The sequence below is a fragment of the Tiliqua scincoides genome, chromosome 3, assembly GCF_035046505.1.
Source record: "Tiliqua scincoides isolate rTilSci1 chromosome 3, rTilSci1.hap2, whole genome shotgun sequence".
NCBI lineage: Eukaryota > Metazoa > Chordata > Lepidosauria > Squamata > Scincidae > Tiliqua > Tiliqua scincoides.
Genome location: NC_089823.1, coordinates 131,888,454 through 131,911,478, shown reverse-complemented (window position 1 = coordinate 131,911,478; position 23,025 = coordinate 131,888,454). Strand labels below are relative to the sequence as shown.

At 44.8% G+C, this 23,025-nt stretch overlaps 1 protein-coding gene across 1 annotated transcript; it reads right to left on the bottom strand.

The window, feature by feature from the left end:
- Positions 1-356: 356 nt before the first annotated feature.
- WNT8B (Wnt family member 8B) lies at positions 357-18,950 on the bottom strand. Its single transcript, XM_066620358.1, has 6 exons — positions 18,883-18,950; positions 12,534-12,567; positions 6,837-6,975; positions 4,155-4,280; positions 2,771-2,913; positions 357-917 (listed from the first exon to the last, which is right to left on the bottom strand). Exons 1-6 carry the CDS (start codon positions 18,948-18,950, stop codon positions 357-359), a joined length of 1,071 nt encoding a protein of 356 aa, XP_066476455.1.
- Between the last annotated feature and the right edge of the window lie 4,075 nt (positions 18,951-23,025).

The following is a 23,025-nucleotide window of genomic DNA, read 5'->3' as shown; positions in this document are numbered from 1 at the left end:
GGTTGGCAAGTGTCCCTAAAATGAGTTTAATAATTTCTGATAAAGGTAGGTTGGTTTCTTAGAAAACCCAACTAAGAGGACAGTGGTGTTTTCATGCGCGGGGGGGGGGGGGAATCTTGGTTTAAACCAAATTCACTCCACAACACTCGAGATGACTTCATCTTTGCTGGTACTATGGTGAACGTCTTCCATCTTGGCACCCCAAACTGGAGACATGGTGCTAATTTAAATACTATATAGAACAGAACCTTCCATCCTCAGGGTTATCTATACACATGGAAAAAAAGAAAAATGAAGTGAAGAGAAGGGTGGGAAGTGGTGAGAGGGTAAGAAGTTGTTATGAATTAATCAAGGTATTAGGGCTGCTTCCTTCTGAGTTTGCGAGAGGCTGCGCTGCCCCCGTTACGCTCCCTCTTCTCCTTGTGAACGCAGTAATATTTGGTGACACGCTTGCGACACTGCTCGCAACGGACGGCACAACACCAGTGGAACTTGCAGTTGCAGCTGGACACCATCTCAGCTCGCCGCTCCTCCACTGCCAGCCCACAGTCCCCACACAAGCGCTGGCAGCTCCGCTTCTCCCACTTGCTCAGGGCTTTACCTCTCTTCAAGCACTCCCTGCCTTCAGTGCCGAGGAGGCCCAAAGTCTTGTTCTCCAAGCAGTAGTCAGGTGAGTCTTCCAGATGGACCAGCTCCTTCTTGGAGATGGAGCTGAAGGTCTCGGCAATGGCCCCCCGGCTTGCGGCACTGTTGCCTGCTCCTTGGAGCAAGTCGACTTTCAGTGCTTTGTGGTACTTCTCCTTCAGGTATGTCCCCACTTCTCGAAACTCAGGCAGTTGTAACCAACAGGTCTGGGTGGTGCAGCTGCCCGATACCCCATGGCATTTGCAAGTCCTTTTCATGGTCCCTTTCACTGCCTAGAGATGACAAAAAAGACAGAGTGAATGTCACACAATGAACCCAGATGATCAGGATGTTCCTCCTTTTGAAGTTACACTACCTACCTAAAACTAAAATTTCCCCATTAACAGTCAGCAATTTGATTTCTGCTTTATGAAACATCAGCCCCAAAATGATTAATTCCTGAACCCACCATTTTGATTAACTTCAATACCTTTCCCATTCTATTGTGATGTAATGTTAAATGCACAGAGTTTATAGCACAAACCTTTGAGGTCCACTTTGCTCACCAGGTGGGTGCTGTGGTTGCCACAAAAATGGTTTATGTGTTATTGCCATAATGTATGTAAGCAGCTTACCATGTGGTTTTGGCCAACTGGGTGGAAACTATCCAACCTTAACGCACCAGCTTCCTTGCTGCCACAACCACTTCTTGGAGACTTTCAGAGGCATGATCCATATGGTTGCCCACTTACACGTAATATGTAAGACACACAGAACTCTCTCCATGCAGAACTAGCTTTCAGCAGCAACTGACAATACCAGCTACATAATGTACAAAACAAGTCCCCATCTCAATTTTTCTGAACTTGACATGCCAGCTTCTTTTAATCTATTCTTATAAAGAATGATAGTTCTTCATTCTTGCAATCATTCTTAATTGCTCCTCTTGCTCCTTCTCCAGCATGAATTATTCTTTTTTGAAGACATAGGCAGTTATCACATAGGCAGTGGTTCTCACACATTTAGCACTGGGACTCACTTTTAGAATGAGAATCTGTAAGGGCCTATCGGAAGTGTTGTCATGACCGGAAGTGACATCATCAAGCAGGAAAATTTTTAAAAATCCTAGGCTGCAATCCTACCCGCACTTACCCAGGAGTAAGTCCCATTGATTATCATTGTTAAAAGAATAAACATAGTAGCTTGTTAAAAGTACAAGCTTGTAAAAGTACAAGTTAAAAGTACAAGTCCCTGCTGATTGGGTAAGAGGCACTTTTTCAAGTGGGTGCTCCTCTTTTTTTAGCAGGGGGAGAGTAACTGGCCCATCTCACCCCAGCAGTGTCTGTTCTGGTGGCTGTCTGCTGGTATTCTTTTGCATATTTTTAGATTGTGAGCCCTTTTGGGACAGGGAGCCATTTAGTTATTTGATTTTTTTCTCTGTAAACCGCTTTGTGAACTTTTAGTTGAAAAGCGGTATATAAATACTGTTTATTATTATTATTATTATTATTATTATTATTATTATTATTATTATTATACAGGTCTGTATCATTTCCCCAAATGTAGTCACATCCCACGGTAGCATCAAGTCTTATATATGAAAAATACAATATTGAAATGAATGGGGACCCACCTGAAATGGGCTGAAATTAAATAAATTTTAAATAATGGGAATATATATATATGGTTTGGTTTGCTGTTCACTTCTCTATGCCCATATTCTCTCACCTTTTGATTCCAGGGTTGGTCAAATATGGAAATCTGTGATCCTTGCCTTAGTGAGAAGGTAGTTGCTAAGCATGCAAGTAGGACTCAGACGAGAGTGAGAATCAGTGTAATGGCAGTCACAAAGATACTGTTGGATGAAAGTTTGCAAGTTTCCCAATATGACCCTCCCTATCAGCTTTCCAATAGTACTTTTTCTACTCATGCCATCAAAGAGATTTGGAAAGACTGCATGGACAGATAAATGCAGAAAGTGTAGGGACAATATTGTCAATGGTGGTTAGACACCTTTGTGATGTTCTCTGGGGTTGAAAAGCAGGTTATAAAAGAGCACAATGCCTTGCTGTAAAGAGGATAAAGAAGGAAACCAAAGAGGTCTAGTCCATCTCCTGCTTCTACTGACTTTTCATAGAGGCCTCACCTTTCTGCCAGCCTCATTGTTATGCAAGTTCATTGCTGCTCTGGCATCCTGCCCAGTCTCAAGTGCGTCCACAAACTGCTTGGAAATGGCTTCCCCAAAGCCCACATTGTCACTGCAGCCTCCCCACAGCCATCCTTGTCCTCCTGTGGAAAGATATGCCAGTTCAAAGAAATGACAGGGAGTCATCCTGTAAATGAATTATAATCATGGAATCATATAATGTTGAGATTATAATCTGAAGTGGTGACAAGTTGCTTGTTAAATGCAGTTTAGTTATCATTGGAATATTTAGCAGTAATTCTAAGCATCCAAGTTCAGAATTCAAGAAATGAGTGCTTTCCTGCTAGTCAGACACTACTGGCTGGAGCATTGTCATCAAATAAGTATCTGCCACAGTCCCTTCTCCATGGCAAGGGGATGTGGGGAAGCCTTCTCTTGCAAGGTGGGGAAAGGAAAAAAAATCATATAAGTAAAATAATGCGAGGAACAACTTTAGTACGGTATAGATATAAAGCAGAAGTTATCATACAGACCAGGTCAGCCCAAAAGACAGGAGGCAGTTGGAACCCCCCCACCCCCCCAATCCATTTCTGGCTGAAAGGTGTATACGCATATAATCAATAAACAATATGATTTGTCTCATTCCATATAAATGAACAGCATGGAAGTTGCTTCCCATTGCGACTCTCCCTTGATGGAACAGGAAAAAGAAACAGGTAAAAATCCATGCAGGACATGGTTTTTAGATTGCATACAGCAACAGAGGCAAGATTATTCATTTTTTTTCCCAGGGCAGCAAAATAGTGTGAACTGATTCATTAATGAGGAAGGTGGCTGAAGAGACTCAGACACAATTACTCTAAGGGTAAGAGAAGCAGTTGAAAGAACTTGTAAGCCTCATGCTGCTCTGCTCACTTTTGGAAAATATACTTCATGCCTTCCAGATCACTGACTCGTCATAGCACTCCGAAAGGGTTACCCCAAGGTGTGAATGTGGAGCTGGGCACCAAATGCCATGGCCAGTGGTGTAGCTAGTGGGGGCAGGCTGCCGCGGGTTCCATCCCAGAAGATCATGCAAAAGTTGAGCACAGCAAAAAAGCAGCTGAGTTAGCAGCTGCTTACCCAAAAGTAATTGGTGGTGATGTCATCACATCATCACCAATTACTTTTGCAGCTGTGTGGTGGGGTCACACCAGGAGTCACTGCCCTGGTTGGCAGACGAGACAGCTATGCTGATGGCCATGGCTGTGATGGTCTCTCCCCCCTTGCTAAAGAATAGTTGCAAGTGCTTATTTATCTGTGTTCAGGGGGGAGAGGGTGAGCTGATGTAAAAATAACACTTGTGTACCTCCATTCTGAAAAAAGAAGAAAGAATGCTCCTTACCAAGTTGTCCATTGCGGGAGTCATCACATCCGCAATTGTCAAAGTCCCCGAGGCTGCAGTTGCGTGTCAGTGTGTACATAACCCCAGCAGAGCTGATAGCATGGACAAAAGCTGTTTCTCGGTTTGCTGTCAGGCAAAAGACACAAGCGGATTGCTAAGGAAGGTACAAGGCAGAATGCGACAACCACTCAACATTCAGCTTAGAGACGCTTTTGTGCAGGAGGTTCAAAGCAGGTCGCTTCACTGGGCAGAATAATTGAGCTGGAAGATAACTGAGCTAACTGAAGTGAAATGATGTCACTGTTTGATGTATCATAATTTATGTGACCAACATGTGAACAATTTCCTATCATTGAACCGAACTTTGCTCTTCCTTTGACAACTGATGTTTCATTGGATTTGTTTTATGGAGCGTTGCCTTGTCTCAACACTGAGCTGCAGGGTTTTCTCCATAAACAGAAACAATAGCTTACCATTCATAAGTTACCCAGGACCAAACCGTGTTTGTGTTTTTTAAATGCAAAGCAGGTATTAGTAGCTTCAAGTTGACTGGTGGGAAATGGCAAGTGGAGGGGAGGGAGAGGTTTTGGGTGGACTGACAAGGAGAGGATTAAACAGCTTCTTCACAGAACTCTTTCTGCTCAGCCTGAAGCCATCCACAGCTGCTTTGTATTAACAGAAAAATCAATCAGGAAAAACAACCAGATGACATATAGTCTGGGCCTTGGCCCTGGACTTTCTTTTGAGCAACAGTGTTCATATTTGAAAGCTTATGATGCTGGGATCTTTAGTGTCAGGAAGGAATCTCTGCCTCCCCACATTCATTCCCTTTGTCAGTCTACACCAGACTGAGGGGGCTTCCCTTCTAATTACAGAGGCCAAGACACATTTTGCTTTCTTAAACGTTACACCAATTCCTGGGTATATTTGGGGTGCTGATTGCAACAATGGCATCCGTTTTGCCCTATCACAGCTAGTTTGGGAGACATGGCATCATAGCCTCTTTAGTGAATGGCTCAAGCAGCTTCCTAATGAGGAAGCCTGCACCATGGCTTCCTCATGAGAAAGCTGCTTGAACCGTTCACTAAAGAGGCTATACTACATCACCAAAACTAGTCGTGACAGGGCAAAACGAATGCCATTTTTGGAATCAGCACCCCAAATTCATATCAAACCACCATAAAGTTTGGGGAAAACTTTTCTGACCCTCAGTTTTGTAGGCCTGTGTTACCAGAGTTGTTCTGCTTCCAGTGGCCACAACCTCTGAAGTAGTCCCTTTCCCAGTAGCACCTCACCAGGGTGACCAGATGTCCCCTTTCTCCAGGACATGTCCTGTTTTTTAGCCTTGCGCTCTGGAAAAGAACTCAAACGTCCTCCTTTTCCCTGTGAGCAGGCCCTTGCAGGCAGTGCATAGCCTTCTTGCAATTAATAAATTTATATAATTTTAAATTTCATAATAAGTAATTTAAACACTATATTACTTAACTACATGATATATTAACCACATGAAATCAGTATATGAATGTTTTTAGCTTTTATTTGGTCATGTTCTACATTTTTCTTGGATGTCCTACATTCTGGGGTACCTTTTCCTCTTATGCGGTTATGACATCTGGTCACCCTGCATCTCGCGCTTCCTGAGGGCAGAGGGAGCTGGGTCAACCAAGTGCTCTTGCTCTTCTCTTACGAGCAGCTTCACTGAGCCAAACCCGCCATGGAGCTTTCTGCCAGCCTCTTCCCCCCCACCCCCTCCTCAGCACAGGAATGGCCTGACTTTTATATCTCCCTCCTCTCAGCTGTGCCCAGTTCCCCAGCCCTCCTGCCTAGCTGATTCTTCCTCCAAAGATGGGTGGAAACAAGAAGTCTCTCTACTTCCAAGTAGATCCAAATTGCTCTTTGAATCCTGCTCTTACACTAGCAGGGCTTCTTTGGCCATCTGGGTGGCAGTTCCCGCTTCATCTTCGGTTCTGCTGAGAAGTCACCTCAAACTGAGGAGGCCACATCCAGTTACTGTAGAACCAGACAGCCATATTGCCTAAAGCCAGACGTACTAATCTACTTGGCCATGCTATCAAGCTAAATTGCAGCTGGCCAGCTAATTTGTTAGTCTTCACCCTCCCTTTCTCTTCACTATGACAGATGTGTAATGGGGAAGGATCTTTACATTTGTAGAACTAAAGAAACATTGTGGCATGTTTTTCAAAAGACACATTCTGAGGAGACCAAAGAACAACCAGCCAATGACATTCTATCAGCTGAGTTCCTTATTTGTTTAGCTGAGTTTCCATATAGGCTGTGCCCACAAGCATAACTAGGGCAGAGTCTGAGGAGCACCTGCCCTCGGCCCTGTGCCAAGGGGGGCACAATTATTTTTCTCTGCCAGTGCTTCCTCCTCCATGACTTCCTGGCAAGTTCTCTGGGGAAGGAGGAGGTGCTGACTGAGGCCACTTCACAATGAGGTTGCCATGGGGCTATGCCCACAGGAGAAGGAACCTGGGTGGCAGCCACATCACAAAGTGGCCACCACCAGCACCTCCTCCTTCTCCTGATGAATCTGAAAGTGATATCATGTAACAATGTGATGTCACTGCCCGCGCTCCGGGGCCATTTGTTACACCTCTGGCTATGCGCAGCATACACTGGCAAAAGCAGGCTCCTCTGTGATCACTGGCCTTTCCTTACCACTGCGCAGGCCTCCATGGCTGGAGAGTTGCAAAGCTCTCTCGGGACAGTTCCAGCGATCCCAAGCAAACTGGAACTTGCATTCTTCAATACCACTCTGTGCACCAGCTGCAACGCTGCTGGAGTAGATGAGATATGCCTGCAAAAGGAAGATGGCATGGATAACGGAGGCACTTTCAGACAGAGAGCAGACATACAGAAATGACTAAACCTGTTTTTCAAACCTTACCTTTAGGAGTTCGTTCTTGGTCTGTCATAGAAAAACCAGAGGATAAGATCAGACCAAAGTCCTTCTATGCTAGCCTTCTGCCTCCAATAGCTGGCTGGCTGGCTGGCTGGCTTCCTCTAGAGGTTCACAAGCAAGGCATCATGGTGATGACTATCCTATGCCCTTTTGCCCAGCAGCATCATGCCTCTGAACGTGAAGGATCCATTTAGTTATCTCAGCTGACAGTCACCAGTTGACCGAGACTTCTCCATGACTTTATCTAGTCCTTGGAAAAAGTCCATCTTTTGACAGTGAAATATGTTATGTGTGAAGAAGTTTGTTTCTGGTCCTCTCCAATCATTTTATCTCAGTGACCCCAAATGTTACAACTGCACCATATTGGGTACATGGTCATCGAACCAGAATCATTTCAGAGCCCCCCTTGCCTCAACTTCTCTTTCTACATGGCATACCTCAATAGAATTTGCCAGTTCTGCTGTCAGTTCATTGTGATATAAACCAATCAACCACAGTGTCATCCATCTTACATTATTCTCCTTATTTATTTCCCATCAGGACCAATGCTGATAACATAGTGGTGCCACTGTTCCCTTTAAGAAAGTTTGACAGGAACATCAAGTGTTAGCTGGAAACTCTACTTGCCAGACATCCAAACCCCTGCCACTCCATGAAATACTCTTGGAGCCCAGTCCTACCCTTTTTGCAGCTGTGCCACAAAAGGCATGCTCTGGAAAGGGGTGGGGAGGTTGTTCAAAGTGAGGAAAGGATTCGGCATGCACCATTGCCACTATATCCATCCCCTGCTGCCTCCCTGCCCCCATTCCTCTCCCCTCTCCACCCAGTTTTGCCCAGTCTTCCACCCCCACAGGATCTGTCAGTGCAGCTGTGGCACTGACACCTCTAATGGCTGTGCTCAGCAACAATTTTACAACAGCAGAACTCTTTTCCATTGCCATAAAGCCTTCCACGCAATCCTAAATAGGACTGGGCTGTTAATCATTTAGTGATGTCTTCCCCATATGACATGCAATTAGAAATCCAGAAGGTGTAGGCTGCAATCCTAACCACACTTTCCTGAGAGTAAACCCCACTGAACAAAATAGGACTTTCTTCTGAGTAGACCTGGTTAGGATTGTGCCCATATGCTTTTAAAATTAAGTACTAAAACGAGAGCCTCCTAAAGCACTCTCTGCTAGGTCTTTGGTAGGTTCACTATATGACCCATTCTTGAAATCCTCAAGAGCATATCCCTTGCGCATGCAGTCTCCACCTGCTAATGTATCTATCATCAAGGGAACCAAGCTGAAGGGTTTGGGAGGACTTCTCAGTTGCCAAGCCACCACTACTTTCCCCCCCTGTGTTTGTCACTGTTAGGCCAATCAGCTTAAGATCTTCCACAGACTGACTGGAGATGGACAGTGGTGGCTCCTTCGCAGATGCATGTCTTGAATGGCTCTGTCATTTCTTGCCTTGCAGAAATTTGAAGGGCACAGAAAGGGTCCTGGCTTTGAATTGAGCTTTTTCCTGACTGGGCTCTCATGCCACGTGTGCAGATAATGCAGCCAGTTCAGTCTCCAGACGAGACAGAAACTTCAGAGCCTCTCAGACAGTGTTTGTGCCGCTTGCTGACCTCCCGCTTGAATCATGTTTTATCCCAGCCTCTTAATCCACTTCCTCCCTCTTCCCAGCAACACCTTGTCAAGTGGACCTAGACTTTTATGTAGGCTTTCTTTAAGGGTCCACCCATCTGTGTGTGGTCCATCTGCAAGTTCCCTTTTCCTCTTTCTTTCCTTCTTTTTACTTCAGAAGACCATTTACAATGCAGTCTTTAGAGAGGAATATCTGTGGAGCATTAAAAAATGTGCCAGAAAAGCAACCATGCTGATGCATTTTACAGCTTAAACAGACAAACAGGTCTACTGTATTCTGATGTCAGTTTCTACTTAATAAACGTTACGGCCCAATCCTGTCCAACCTTCTAACTCTGATTCTGCAATGCCAACAGGGTGTGTGCTGCATTCTGGGGAGGGGGGAGTCACAGAGGCTTCCTTATCGCAAGGGAATGTTTGTTCACTTACTTCAGGGCTTCACCAGGCATTACACCAGGGTTAAGTGCTGGAAAGTTGATTAGGATTGGGCCCTTAGGTCGCAATCCTAAGCACCCCTTCGGCTGGTGCAAGTCCCTTACACTGGCTGAAGAGTGTCACAAAAGTGCCATAAAGCACTTTCGCACCACTCTTTGGGGAGATAAGCTGGCGCACATTCGTGTGCCAGTCTCCCTGGGTCAACGCAGGCCCTGGGAACAGGTGAGTTTGCATCAGCCGAGCTCAGCTGGCGCAGGGGTCTGAGGGGTTTGTGGGGAGGGCAGGGAGGAGGTGTTTTGGGACAGGGGGAGGGCAGGCAGCAGGCATTCCCAGGGATGGTTGGGCAGGGAGTGGGAGGCAGGGCCAGGAACTGGCACTTATGCCAGATCCTAGCCACATTCCCAGGTGGCCTGGTGCAGTCTTGGGCTGCTTGGATTTGCACCACCGATTTTGGTGGCACAGATCTGAGTAGCCCCATTGGGGCTGCTGTGACTGTCCCTGGGGTAAGGGGAAAAGTTTCCCCTTGTCTCAAGCTGAGCCTCAGGCAGCCCGAAACTTGTGCTGGATACAGCGCAGGCCCGCCAGCTTGTCTGTTCCAGCACAATTTAGGATTGCGCTGCCCATCTTTAATGTACCATATGACTTGTTTTCATTTAACATGTTACTTCATATTTCAAAATGCAGGTGACTTTTCCAGTCCAAAATGGCTCCCTCCCCCCCCCCCCAGAGCCTCCACAAATCTTCTTACGAAAAGGAAAATGTTACATCATGACATACAGTAGAATAAAGTTAGAGGGGGTCTTGCCAATCACTTTTTCATGGGAACACATTCTAAATAGGCATGCTTTCAACTGGATGCATCTTTCTCTCAAAAAACAATTATGGGGGGTAAGGGAGGGAGGGAGGGAGGGAGGGCGATCCTGGTCCTCAGCTAGTTCCTTGAATAGCTACTTAGGGGCATATTGTCACTTCGGCAAGGATTTTCAGTGGGAAAATGGCACAAGGTGAAATTGTTAACCCTCTCTTCCCACACACTGGGATCCCCCCTACCCTGAAATGTTTTTTTTGAGACAAATGAGGCACTTCTGGTGAGAAGTGCGTATTTCAATGAATATGTGGTTTGACTCTAAATAATTGTCTTGGAGGATACCCTGTGCCTGAAGCATCCCTGACAAATGGTGCTTCCTTCAGGGAAATGGGTGCTGCAGTCTTAAAAATCCCCTATCCATGCAGAAAATAACCTTTTAGGCACTTCTGGTTCCCTTCCTTCTTCACTCATGTGTCAGACTTCGAAACACACTTACATAAGTGCGGTCCTATATTTTGTGCATTTGGAGGCTTCCTTGGCTGCATCAGGCATGGGGGGGGGGGAAGGATTGGGCTCTTCATGTCAGAAATTCCTGAAGGCTCTGTTAGAATCTCCAGGATTGCTTTCAGTTGTCACCTCAAAGCCAGCCCATCCATGACTGGTCACCCCAGGTGGCAAATTGGTGGAGGGTGCCCACTTCCATCTGCCCACTCACCAGTCCCTCCTCCCCTTTGCCTCAGAGATACCCTACCCACCCGTTGGCTCTCCTCCACACTTCCTCTCCCACCTTGTCCCTCTCTTCCTCTTTCAGTCTAGGGAGCAGGAGGAGCAGTCTGACACTTCTCCAGGAAGGGGAGGGGCAGCATTTGGCACCACACTTCAGGTGCCAGGAGGTCTTGGGCATCACCTGGAGTTTGATGCTGATTCCCAAAGCCTTCAGGCCAACCCTGGAGCTGACTCAAGATCTCCTGGCACGTGAGACAAAGCACCAAATGCCCCCTTACCTGGTAATATGACAGGTTTTGAGGATGCACAGTGGAGGCGAGTGTTGCTGCCTGAGTTGGGCAGCCCCCTGACTAATTGCTGCCTGAGGCAACACCTTCACTTAGTCTCATAAATGGGCTGGTCCTGCCTGGAGGGTTGGCATCTCTACCGTGGAAGCCTCATCCAAGCTGCCAGCTCAGTAGCAAGAGGAAAAAAATGGACACTAAATTGTAGATCATGACCGAGGGTGCTTATGTAGCTTATTTTTCAATATCTATATGAGATGTCTTGTAAAGTCTTGGGAGGTTTGCTGGAGCCAATCAGAAATACTGTTTGAACAGAAAAAAGCCACTTCTGAACAATGAGAACTACAAGTCCCTGAGTAGTCCCTGTGCACAGACAGGTAGAGCCAACAGATGGTAAATGGACTATCAGCAGGAGGGAGGGGCAAACCCCAGAATAATCAAAGACATGGATCAATCCCAGGGATATTTGAAGTCTGTACCAATGACCAGATTTTCAGACTCCAGGATATATACGAGTAAATTAGGGCCCAATCCTATCCAGCTTTCCAGCACCGATGCAGCCACAGTGCAGATCCAAGATAAGGGAATAAATGTTCCCTTACCTTGAGGATGTCGCCGTGACTGCCTCCCACCACATGATGCAGCAGACATGATATACATGCATCCCATACTGCCATGTTTTGCTGCAAATATAAATCAGGCATGCAGAAACCCAAGGAACAAAGGGAATTCAAAGAAGCTGAAGGCCCTATCCTATCTCCTATTTGTGATAGGGGAAGGAGCATCCCATTAATGTAAAATACAATGAGATTTTTATTTTGGAAATGTTCTGTCTCTTCCCCCCAGAAATGCACTTTGCCATCAACTTTGTCTCTTTTTTTCCCCTGGTGCCACCACTCTCCCAGCCATAACAGAGATTATAATAGGCCATGAAATCATTGTGAGTAGCTGGTAAGGAGGACAGTGTGGGATTCCTCCTCTGAACAATACAATTGTGAATTGACCTCCTTGCTTTGAACATGCTAGTCTTTAGTTGGCCTCTCAACAAACATATAGATGAAGTGATTTAGAGGGCTGTTATCTTAACAGGTGACACTTTCAGCTAACACCTACAGATCAAATTGCACCAAAAAACACAGGAGCCAGTAAAAATGTTGGTGATCCTAACACTAACTGGGTTACGCACAGCCCAGGAGTGACAGGGAGTCTATTGTTTAAGCTACTAGCCAGGGTGTCCTGGAGGAGTGGGGTCTGAACCAAAAAGGCTCGGGATCAAATCCTCTTCAGCTGTCAATTTCACTGGGTGGCTTTGGACAGGGCACTGTTTCACAGCCCAATGTCTCACAGGTTTGTTGGGAGATTAAAAAGGAGAAACCACTGCCCTGAACAATTTAGGAGAAGGGTGGGATAGAAGTGTAGCTTTTGTTGTTGTTTTCTTCTTGCACTTCTGATTTAGCACACAAGCCCATCCAACCTTCAGCAAACCAAGAAATTCAGAGACAAACTACCTCCATCTGATCTGAGTTGACTGGAATCAGAATCACAGATCAAAGGGAATTAACTTACCTTGGGACCAGTCATCAGGAAATTATTCACTGACCTGGAAGGAAGAGAAGAGTTCATCAATGGCGAGAAGCAACGGGAATGTCTGGAATTCCTCTGCACCATTTCTGTTCAGCCACCGACCACTCATTCTGCCTAAGCAATGTCTCTCTCATGTTCTAATTACATGTGCCAGTACCCATTGTATCGCTGGCTATGATCGAGGGCTCATCAGACTTAACTCTCCCTGCTTTAATTCATTCTCTGATCAAACATTGTTGCATATGGTCAAATATTTGCATCTGATTGGAGAAAAAAAGGGTCAGAAAGGGAGAAGCTGCCAAAGCTCTGGGAGAGCCTATTTATCATGTGGGCCACCCTTTCAACAGCACTGCTTCTGCCAAACAAAGTTCTTGGCAGAGCACTCTGGAGCAAAGTGCCTCAAAAGGCATCACTTGGTAGAGCCCAGGCACCTCTGAGCTGCTAAGTTGTTAAACGACACCTCAGCAGAAGTGGCCCTGCTGAAGGGGTGGCCTGCTTGCTAATTGGGCTCCCCCATAGCTGTAAAACATGATCAGGGCTCTCATATTTTATCTTCTGTCATCTGCACCGAATGCAGCACTTCCCAAACTCACTTGGTACACAACACCCGCATCAAGCTCAGGACCCGGAAGTACACTGTGATGACACAACAACACACTGTCGTGATGACATCATTGCCACTTACTTCCAGGATCTGCTGAAAAGCCCTCAAAAATAGCATTAAAAGGTGCAGGGAGGGTGGGAGGAACCTTCTGCAAGAGGGCCCTTCTACAGCACCACAGAGAGCCCTGCCTGCAGCTCGACACCTTTATGCAGCGATCCAGCATGTTGTGCTTGCACTAACAAGAAGCTCAGCCAGTGCACATCCCATGATGCTCCCAGAAACACATTGTGATGCATACTTTGGGAACCTCTGAGCTAATGAGTTACTAAGTGAGAAAAACATGCTTATTTCTGGTCATCACCTGCTTAATGGCATCACTTTTGGCCCTTAGCAGGCGCCATGAATGCTATTTGGCCTGCTGTACGAAACAAGTTTGATGCCCTGGGTTCGATCATGTATATCGAAGTATACTTCAGTATACTTTTAGTATATTATTATTTAGTATATTATTATATACTCTCTATACAACAGAGTTGGCCTCTGGTCTTGGTAAGTATCTGCTTCTAATACAGAAAGTTGTTAATAAAATATGTGATGTTGCCATGGTCTGTGGTTCTTTAGTAACCAACAACTGGATTCTTCTGATATGTTTCTGGATGAGCAATAGGCTTTTTAAAAATGTGGCTGTGCTTGGAAGGATAAGTAAAGATGTCAGGAATGGATCCAGAAAACATAGTTCTTATCCTTATTGTTAAAAATGTTTGTAAAAGGCTTTTAAACAGAGAAGTTCACACGATGAGTTACACAGCAAAACAAATGAAAAGATGAGTCCCTGCCCCAAAGGGGTCTACAATCTTAATTTTAAAAAGACACCAAGGAGGCACTAGGTAGCAAACAGCCATTGGGAGAGATGCTACTGCTGGGCTGAATAGGGTCAGTTGCTGTCCCCCTGCTCGATACTGGATAAGAAGCACACACACATACACCACTACAAATGGAGCCTCTGTGCCCCAGTTAGCAGGGGGCAATTGCCACACCATAAACAAGGCAGAAAACATCATCACATCCAGAGGAAATCTACATCCCCACCTTGATGCTCATTAGGTTTTCAGGTACTTGGAAATGCATCTGGTGAAGGTACATCTCCATTCATGACCACTAGTCACATTCAAGGGAGGATACCAGAGCTGGATGAGGACCAGATAACATTAGTCCTGAAAGTATTCTATATTGCAATGGCAAATGGACTATGGGGAAAAAGTAAAGAGCAAGAGCAACTACCCTAATACCCAAGTCTGCCTAAACCAAAGGATGCTTTTTCTGAGATTGTTTTCCCAGTGAAATCTCTCAGGTTTCATTACTCATCCTTGCACTTTGCCTCATAATTTTTATCAGTTAAGATTCCATTCCACCAGCATCATCACCATTATCATCATGAGCTTAAAATGAAGGACCTTTATTCATAAGTCACACCCAGACTTTAGGAAATATTAGCTTGGTGGATACTGGTGTGAAAATGCCTTCCAACTTTTGCTGGAGTACTTCTGTCAAATGCCTGCAGAAGTGATTGCTTTTTGATGGACTAACTTTATCTTTATTCACAGGAAAAGAGGAGGACAGGGGAAGGAGAAAAAAGGGAACACACAAATTCAAGTTTTCCGGTTGCGTGAGGCGTTGGATCAGTTACATTTATAAATAAGCATGGCCGTGTGGAAATGGCCCTCTTAAGGATAAACTGAAGGGAAAAGCAAAGGTGATTTCAAATTCTGTCATCACCTACAACTGAGCGAGCCGGCTGCAGTCTCCCAACCTGATAATCTAAGCCTCAGTGTTAGGGGGGAAATTACTGGTTCCATTGAAGGCTTGTGACTACTAGTGCCACATAATATAGGTCATTCTGATTGTAAATCCGTGCAAGGATGTCTGTCCACATTAATTGCTTCTTTACGGCAAAAGAGGCTTTGCTTCTAAAAGTGAACTTCATTGCTTCCTAGACTATCAAATACCCAATTATCATTTCATCTCTTCATCAAAGTTCTTGAAGGAAACTAGCATTTGGGGGTAAGACATGGAATAGTATAATGCCTTAGTGATTCCTAGAACTAGATATATGTATCAGCGTGTTGTGTGAAGGGGCCACACAGCTTATTTCCTACCAGCCTCATGAAATATATCACTTTGGCTGGGCATGCTATGTGCATAAACAAAGCACATGAAATGTGCATGAACACAGCACAGAGACACAGTCATAGGGGTAATCAGACACAACCCTTGGTTCCAACAGTAGGAATCACTCCTTGAAAAATGATAGACTGGAACCATTCCAGTTCTCTCACTACCAAACTGATGTTGGTGAATGCCAGCGTCTCACCCAAAATGTTGTGGTGTGACCACTTTGCTATGCATGTCATAGGTTTGCCATCTAAGACAGCGAGGCACAAGCTCACATAGGTCCCTTCCACTTAGTGGCACAACTGAGAACTTACAGAATGAGCATCCCCTTCAGGTTATCCTCAAAGCTAGCACATATTCTGCATTTCTGGCTTTCTGTCAAGCAATAAGAAACATGAGCAATTGAAGTGGAAATCAATTTCACTGTATCGGTGCCTTCAGCAATACTGGCAAGATTTGAACTTGTTCATGTACGCTATTATGACTTTTGCATCTTACTTTAATGGGGAATATATTATGTAAGTTGGGGACCCACATGAAATCATGGGGGAGACAATAAGGAAATGTTTTGGAAATGTCTCTCCCTCTCCATACACAATCATGCCAGACTGCTGAATTATAGGGCTCGATAAATAGCTTTCTGCTATCTTTTGCCATCCTTGTCTCTCAGACAGCTATTGCAATGGCCCTGTGGGGCAGCTTAGGTTTGGGGCTACATCAGTAGGAAGTTGCTTATCTAGTCCTGAACCTGTACTGTGTTGTACAGAAGAGAGAAGTATTTTTGTCTCTCCTTCCCTGCGGTTATGAAAGATTTTATGGAATTCTTGGGGAGAAAATTGCGATCAAGGAAAGTACACTTTAGAACCTCAGATTTCACCGTTCAGATATTTTAAACTATAGAGGCTCTGCCCCATCTGAGTTTAGACAGTTTTTTGGTTAGTGATTAATTTGAATCAGAGCATTTTGATACTTTGGATCATTATTCCTTTAATCCTGATTAATTCTCCAGGCTTTTTTTGCTTCCCAGTGACCAAGGTTCTTAAAAGTGTAAGGCATCCTGCATTTGCAAGGTGGGGGTTCCAGTCTCCCTCTAGTATATAGTATGCTCTTAGATACTCCACCAGCCTCTCCTGGTTTTCCTTTTTATTCTTATTTTTTTCAGGTGAACACAACACAGCTTCTCTCAGCATTGCATGACTCATGGAGGTCAATCCTCATTGGGAATTTTGGGGGTGGTGGTGGTGGTAACTTTCTTTTTCCTTTAATTTATGAGCTAATTTTTTTCTTGCATACACAGATATCTCCCAGGTACATAAAAGAAACTACCATGTCTGTACGTGGTCCCATTTTGGTACATGAAGTATCAACTGGACCACTAAGTTTGCTGTTAGGAGAAATGAATATGGACCTGCAAGATTTTGTGGCAAGAAGTCCTTGATTCTTCTGTTCAGGGCTCCACCCAACCTAGAACAGGAGCTTTGTGCCACAGTTTAGGTCTCACTGGAGGGAAAAGACTGAGGATGGTAGAAAAAATTCCTTTTTTTTCTCTCCTCCTGAAATCTCTCCATAGAGGGCAGGAAAGGGAGTTTTTTTTAAAAAATTTAACCTCAAGGCAGACACTCTTCCAATCATAATTATACCTCCAACCATAATTATACCATAATTATACCTATAAAAAAAATTATTTTTTTTTTTAGCAAGGGGAGAGTAACTGGCCCATCTCACCCCAGCAGTGTCTTTTCTAGTGGCTGTCTGCTTGTATTCTTTTGCATCTTTTTAGATTGTGAGCCCTTTTGGGACAGGGAGCCATTTAGTTGTTTGATTTTTCTCTGTAAACCGCTTTGTGAACTTTTAGTTGAAAAGCGGTATATAAATACTGTTAATAATAATACCTCCACTTTAACTTGACCATAAGCAGTTTCCTATTTTTCAGCAAGCGCTCACAACCGGATGGCTGAATGACTTGTGCTTGCACCTTTTTTGCTTCTGTGTAACACCCAAAGGAGAACCTAGATGACGAAAATGCTCGATTCAAGCTAAGGATTCAGCATCTGTATACAGTATTCCCCATGTGAACTCTCCTTTGGTAAAGCAGAAGCATGAGGCACTTGTTCAGCCATCTGACAGCCCAATCCTATGCATATCTACTCAGAAGTCAGTCCCATTTGAGTCAATGGGGCTTACTCCCAGGAAAGTGTGGATAGGATTGGGCTATGAAACTACTATGAGTTATGGACTGGATCCCAAACTTACCTCTATATTAGAACAAGGTTAGGTTTTTCCTGTTCCTGCTCTTGGTCTTTGTGAGGAGACACTAGGTCCTTTGGCCACTCCTCATTCACCGTTATCTGATTATTTTTACATTTGCTATGTAGTGGGATCTCAGTTAAGCTAAGCTCTGAAGGGACATAGCATGCTGTAAATTGGAATACACTGAGTTGCCACACTTTCAACAAGCTGCAAAAACCTAACTGACTAATAGTATGGTAAGCACAGAGTTCATCAAACACAGAACTTGCTCAGACAATGTTGTTTCACTGGGACCCCTCTATATGAGGATGTTAATTAAAACCAAGTGATGATGAGGGATTGGGGGGAACCTTTATTGTTGAGTTAATTCTGCCTAATGATAATATTAGTGTGACCACAAAACCTGCAAAGACCAACACCAGCAAACATAGGCCTTTTAAAATGCCTAATCTCTTATGAACACAGGTCATCATTTCTCCAACATCCTTTTCCAGAATGATTTTTTTAAAATAGTTTCTACAAGAAACTACAAAAATTGCACAAATCCTGTATTTTCTGAGCCCCACAGAACAAAATCTTACCCCTTATTACCATTTTTAGGCCATAGAACAAAATCATAGAAAACACAGCAGCAAAGTCAACTGAAATGCATGCCAATTTCTTTCAGAATGATCAAGTTTTATTGGCTCCTATAGAAAGCCAAATAAAAGATGTTAGCAAGTCAAAACTCTGCTACTAAAAGATGCAGCCACATGTCAAATGTGTCTCTCTTGAAGTGTCTTACTTAGCCCCTTTATCCATCTTACCTGGCCCTTAGGTTTGTGCCAATCCAACCCAAGAAGCTATGATTTCAACAGGTTCATATGAAATTGACATTGCCAAAGCTGTTAAACGAATTTTGGACGGTTGCCGCTGAATTGATGACTTCTGCTTGTTTAGGTTAGGCTAATTTTTAGAATGGAAAGATATTAAAGATGAGTGCTGCATAGCTTGGGATCCTTCAGACAGGGGGTCCCCACTTCATCAATTATCTCATCTTGCAAATTGAAAGTGATGCCCCAGATTGGTTGCAAGTAACTTCCCTGGGTCTCCTGCTGGTTTATCCAAGCAGTGGTTTGGGCTTTTGGAGTTCAAAAGGAATCTGTGGATCTGCCTCTCAGTGAGCTCAGATTTCAACCTAAAAGCATCATAAACATTCAAGAGAAAGGGGATGGTGACTGCTGAGAGCAAGGTACAAAAGTCCTTGCTTCTGCACAGTTGTGTCCCATCTGCCTGTATACAAAGCAAGGAACTCTGAATACTCACCAAGGATGGCTGAAGTGGAAGAAGGACACAAGGAGCAAGGAGCCTGGATAAGAACCCATCCGAAACATAATCCCCCTCCCCCCCAAAAAAATTTTTTAAAAGCAAGGAGTGCAAATGAAGATCTTAAAATAGTAGGATGGTAAGGATGGTAGGTGGTGGACAGAGAAACAAACTAGAAGAAGAGCAAAATGAGCGTCAAGCCTCGGCTCCTAAAGTGTGTCGAGAAGTTGAAAGACCCTGAATCCGAACTACGCTGGAGGACAATCAATCCTGAACTGTGAGCAAAGGGGACTGGTGAAATGGAGCCACTGAAATTCGTAAGAAGAGATTATCTACTTAATTAAAGATTTTTTTCCTCTAAGTCCTTCAGCCAATCAGAACTCAAGTGCCAGAGAGAGAGACTGAACTGATCAAAAGAACACCCCAGGTCCCTCAAAGACAAATGCACTAAGGAAAGGGATGGGGGGGGGGGGAGAGAAAAAGAGAGAAAAAGACAAAGCAAATCCCTCCAATAGTCACTGGATGCAATCTCCACCATCAGCCTCCCTGCAACATCCCCAAAGGCAACTTGGAAAGATCTTTGATCTTTTGCCTTGGAGACTTCCTTTGCTACCAGTGGCTGTATGTTTTTTGTCTGAGCACCAGAGGAATTAGATTTGTTCTTAAAGGGTTCTGCAATGGAGCTGCTTTGGAAAGGGGCTACCTAAAGTTGCAGAGAAAGACTGGAGTGTGGAAGAGACGTGCAACATACCTCTCAGAGAGCGGGCCAGAAAAGGAGGCAGTTCCAAAAGGCAGGTGACTTTTTCCTTTCTATATGACCTTTCTTCTGGCCTTTGTAGCCCTCCTTTAAGAGCACATCCCGGGGGGGGGGGGCAGCTGACAGCAGCCTAGTAGGAACCACTCTATTCTGTTTATAGATATGAAGTATGGTTGTGGGACCAAACCACACAGAAGTGCTTTTATGCCACAGTGGTTAATTAGAAATTGTATCTAAGGAAGCAGATGCTAGAAATGCTACCATTGGAATCCATGACAATCTACCTCTTGTTGGCTGCTTAAAGTGTCTCAAAATTTATTCTGCACAGACATTAAAGAAGGATACTGCAGTCCAAAGACATTTGAATTCAGACGATGAAGTTCAGCAGGGACATGTGCTCCACCTCCCAGGAATTTCTGGGTTCTGCTTCCATCCCATATTCCTGCTGTTGAAATGCATCTTGTTGCTGTACACGAGAGATGAAGACTGGGCACTTGGGTTTTCCCCTTTTAAATCTCCCATGAGTTCTGCACAGCCCCTCGCTTGTCCCTATTGTCCTCCCTACCTTACCATAGGACCACTTGAGATTTATCCCAGAGTCCTGCCAAAGACAACTCAGGATGGGCCAGTTGGTGCAACAAAGTCATATCTAGGAAAAAAATCTACAAGGTTGCACAACTGGTCAATATTTTAATCAGAAAAATTAAGTTGAAAACCACGTGCAAATGGAACTGCCGGGAGTTATACACCCTACATTTTTAATCAAAAGGCACACAAAAGGTACTGGGGGCAGCAAGAATACTACATGCTCCTTTCGCAAGAACACTCGACAATGAGATGTCTGATTCGTGGAATCTTCATCCACCTATATTTTTGTTTCACATTTTTCTGGGTACCAACAATTCCGATAGACTTGTGAGTGAGCAAGTCAGTGCATCCTTGAATCTCCTGGAGACTAGTAGATTTAGAAACACAGGACTGCACAAGTGCAAGATGCCAGGTCACCAAGAATGGCCTCCCATCCTGCTCTGTGTCTGTCCTCTGACTCATGAGTTCTCAGCAGGCTGAGCAGGCCCAAACCGTTTCTTACTTTCTCCAGACCCCAACACAAATAAGAAAACAAGCTACACTTCCTCCCAGCCTTCTTTGTGTGCCAGAGAGCTTGCTGGAATGGAGTGAATTTATAAACCAAGCCAACATTTTAGTCTCCTGTATCTGTATTGTATGTATGTATGTATGTATGTTGGTGTTGTTAATAATAATATGTAATATGTGTGTGTGGGGAGAGAGAGAAAGATTATGTAACATAAAAAAAAATGGGTGGGGACAGAAATTAGTTTGCTTAAATACCTGACAGCTTAGATAGTATTCTGCAGAGAAGAATTAGGGTGAGAGGGGCGTTTTCCATGAGCTAAGAAGTTCTGGCCCCTATGGGAGAAGAGTGGTAGATGTGTTTTTCAAAATAAGTGACTATACAGACATCCCTCCTGTGCAATTTGATGAGGTTCTAGGAGGAGGCAAAAGCGTTTTCTTTACTTTTCAGAAATCTTATATCCCACTCTGATATATAACACTAAGGGCACAATCCTAACCAGGTCTACTCAGATGCAAGTCCTATTTTGTTCAGTGGGGCTTACTCTCAGGAAAGTGTGGTTAGGATTGCAGCCTTAATATACTAAAAAGGGGGATATTTCAAGGAGAAGTCTCCCCCCCCCCCCTTGAGCCCAATACAGTAATCCATGTCTCCTCTTTCAGGCTAGTTGAAACTGGTCAGGAGCTCTGCCATTAGGGACTGGGAATACAGTGCAATACTTTCAAATGCTTGCCTGAATATATTTATTTTCAGACATTCTCAAAAAGTACAGCACCTGATATTTTGTTGTTGACATAGGTCTGAAGGAAGGCATATAAATAAAATTTATATTTAAATCTCTATGGTAGAATGGAAAGCAATCAAAAAGTGCATGTGAGATAAAGGGCATAAAGGGCACAATCCTGGAAATGAGTTGGGCTGGCGCATGTCCCTTGCGCCAGCCCAGGAGAGTCGCAAACATCCTAAGGAGGAAGCAAAGGTAGGCGGGCGGGAGGCAGGGAGGAGGTGGGAGAGAGGTGTTCCCCCTGTGTGGGGGGTGCACAGCCCTGGGGGCGGGCAGGGGGAGCGGGAGGCGGGGCTGGGATCCGAAAGTTATGCCGGATACCAACCCCCATTCCCGGGGAGAACGGAGCGGTTTCAAGCCGCTCTCCTCAGACTTGCGCCACCTCAAGAAGTGGTGCAAGTCCGAGGAGAACCATAGGGGCCAGCAACCCTTACCCGGAGATATGGGGCAATGTTTCCCCTTGCCTCTGGCTGAGTTGCTTATGGCCATTATCCTGTCCTGGATACAGTGCAAGCCTCTTGGCTTGCCTGTTCCAGCGCAGGATAGGATTTCGCCTTTAATGGATCTAAGCACATTTTGATATAAAAATTGCAAGCATGCAAGCCTACAAGTAATCAAAACATGTAGAATACCTTTGAAAAGTACACCGTTACAAAACCAGTTGTTTTAGTGATGGGAAATGATTTAGCAAAAATGTTAACTTTATTTTTTATTTATCAAAAAATCCAAATGTCTGTTGCACTGTGTGGTGTGCATTTTACCAGACAAGTGCAGATTATCCTACAGCGGGGCCTCCTCCGTCATGGGGCCCAGTTGGTCCAATTGGTTTAAAGCTGGGTCTGAAGCACCAGTTACTGAGCAGAACCGCAGCCACTGGAGGAAGCCTTCAGGCTCCACTTGTGAGATTCCTGGAGGCATCTGGCAGAAGCAGGGTCATTGGTCAGCCCCAGAAAGGGCTTTTCTTGGCCTGCTTGTCGTCACTGGGAGGAGTTCTCTTTGTGACATCACTCTCAGTGACATCACGCTGGGAGGAGTTTTCTTTGTGACATCACTCTGAGTGACATCACACTGGGAGGAGTTTTCTTTGTGACATCACCAACTGTCAGCCTATCAGTTGGGCAGAGGTTTCTTGAGAGAACAAGAGGCTGGATGGTTTGCTCTGCTTTTGAGATCACCTTCCCATCACTGAGAAAGGGGGGAGTGTATTTGTGAATGCAGGTTTGTCATTCTTGCTGGGCAGGTACTTCAAAACGTTATTCTTCGTGTGAAGGCTTCGTGGAGAACAACTGGGCCTTCCCTTTCTGGGCAGCATCAGGATCCTACCAGATGAGGAAGCCAATGCTGGAGACAGGGGCTTCTCCCCCATTTCTGACATGCCTCCCCACTTATCCAAGCAGTGAGTAGCTTGAAGGGCAGCCCTGAAGGGCAGCCCTGCCTTTCGGAGCAGGGGGCTCTGGAGACTGGCGGAGGTGTTCCTGCCATGTTTGCCTTGTCTGCCTCTATCTGAGT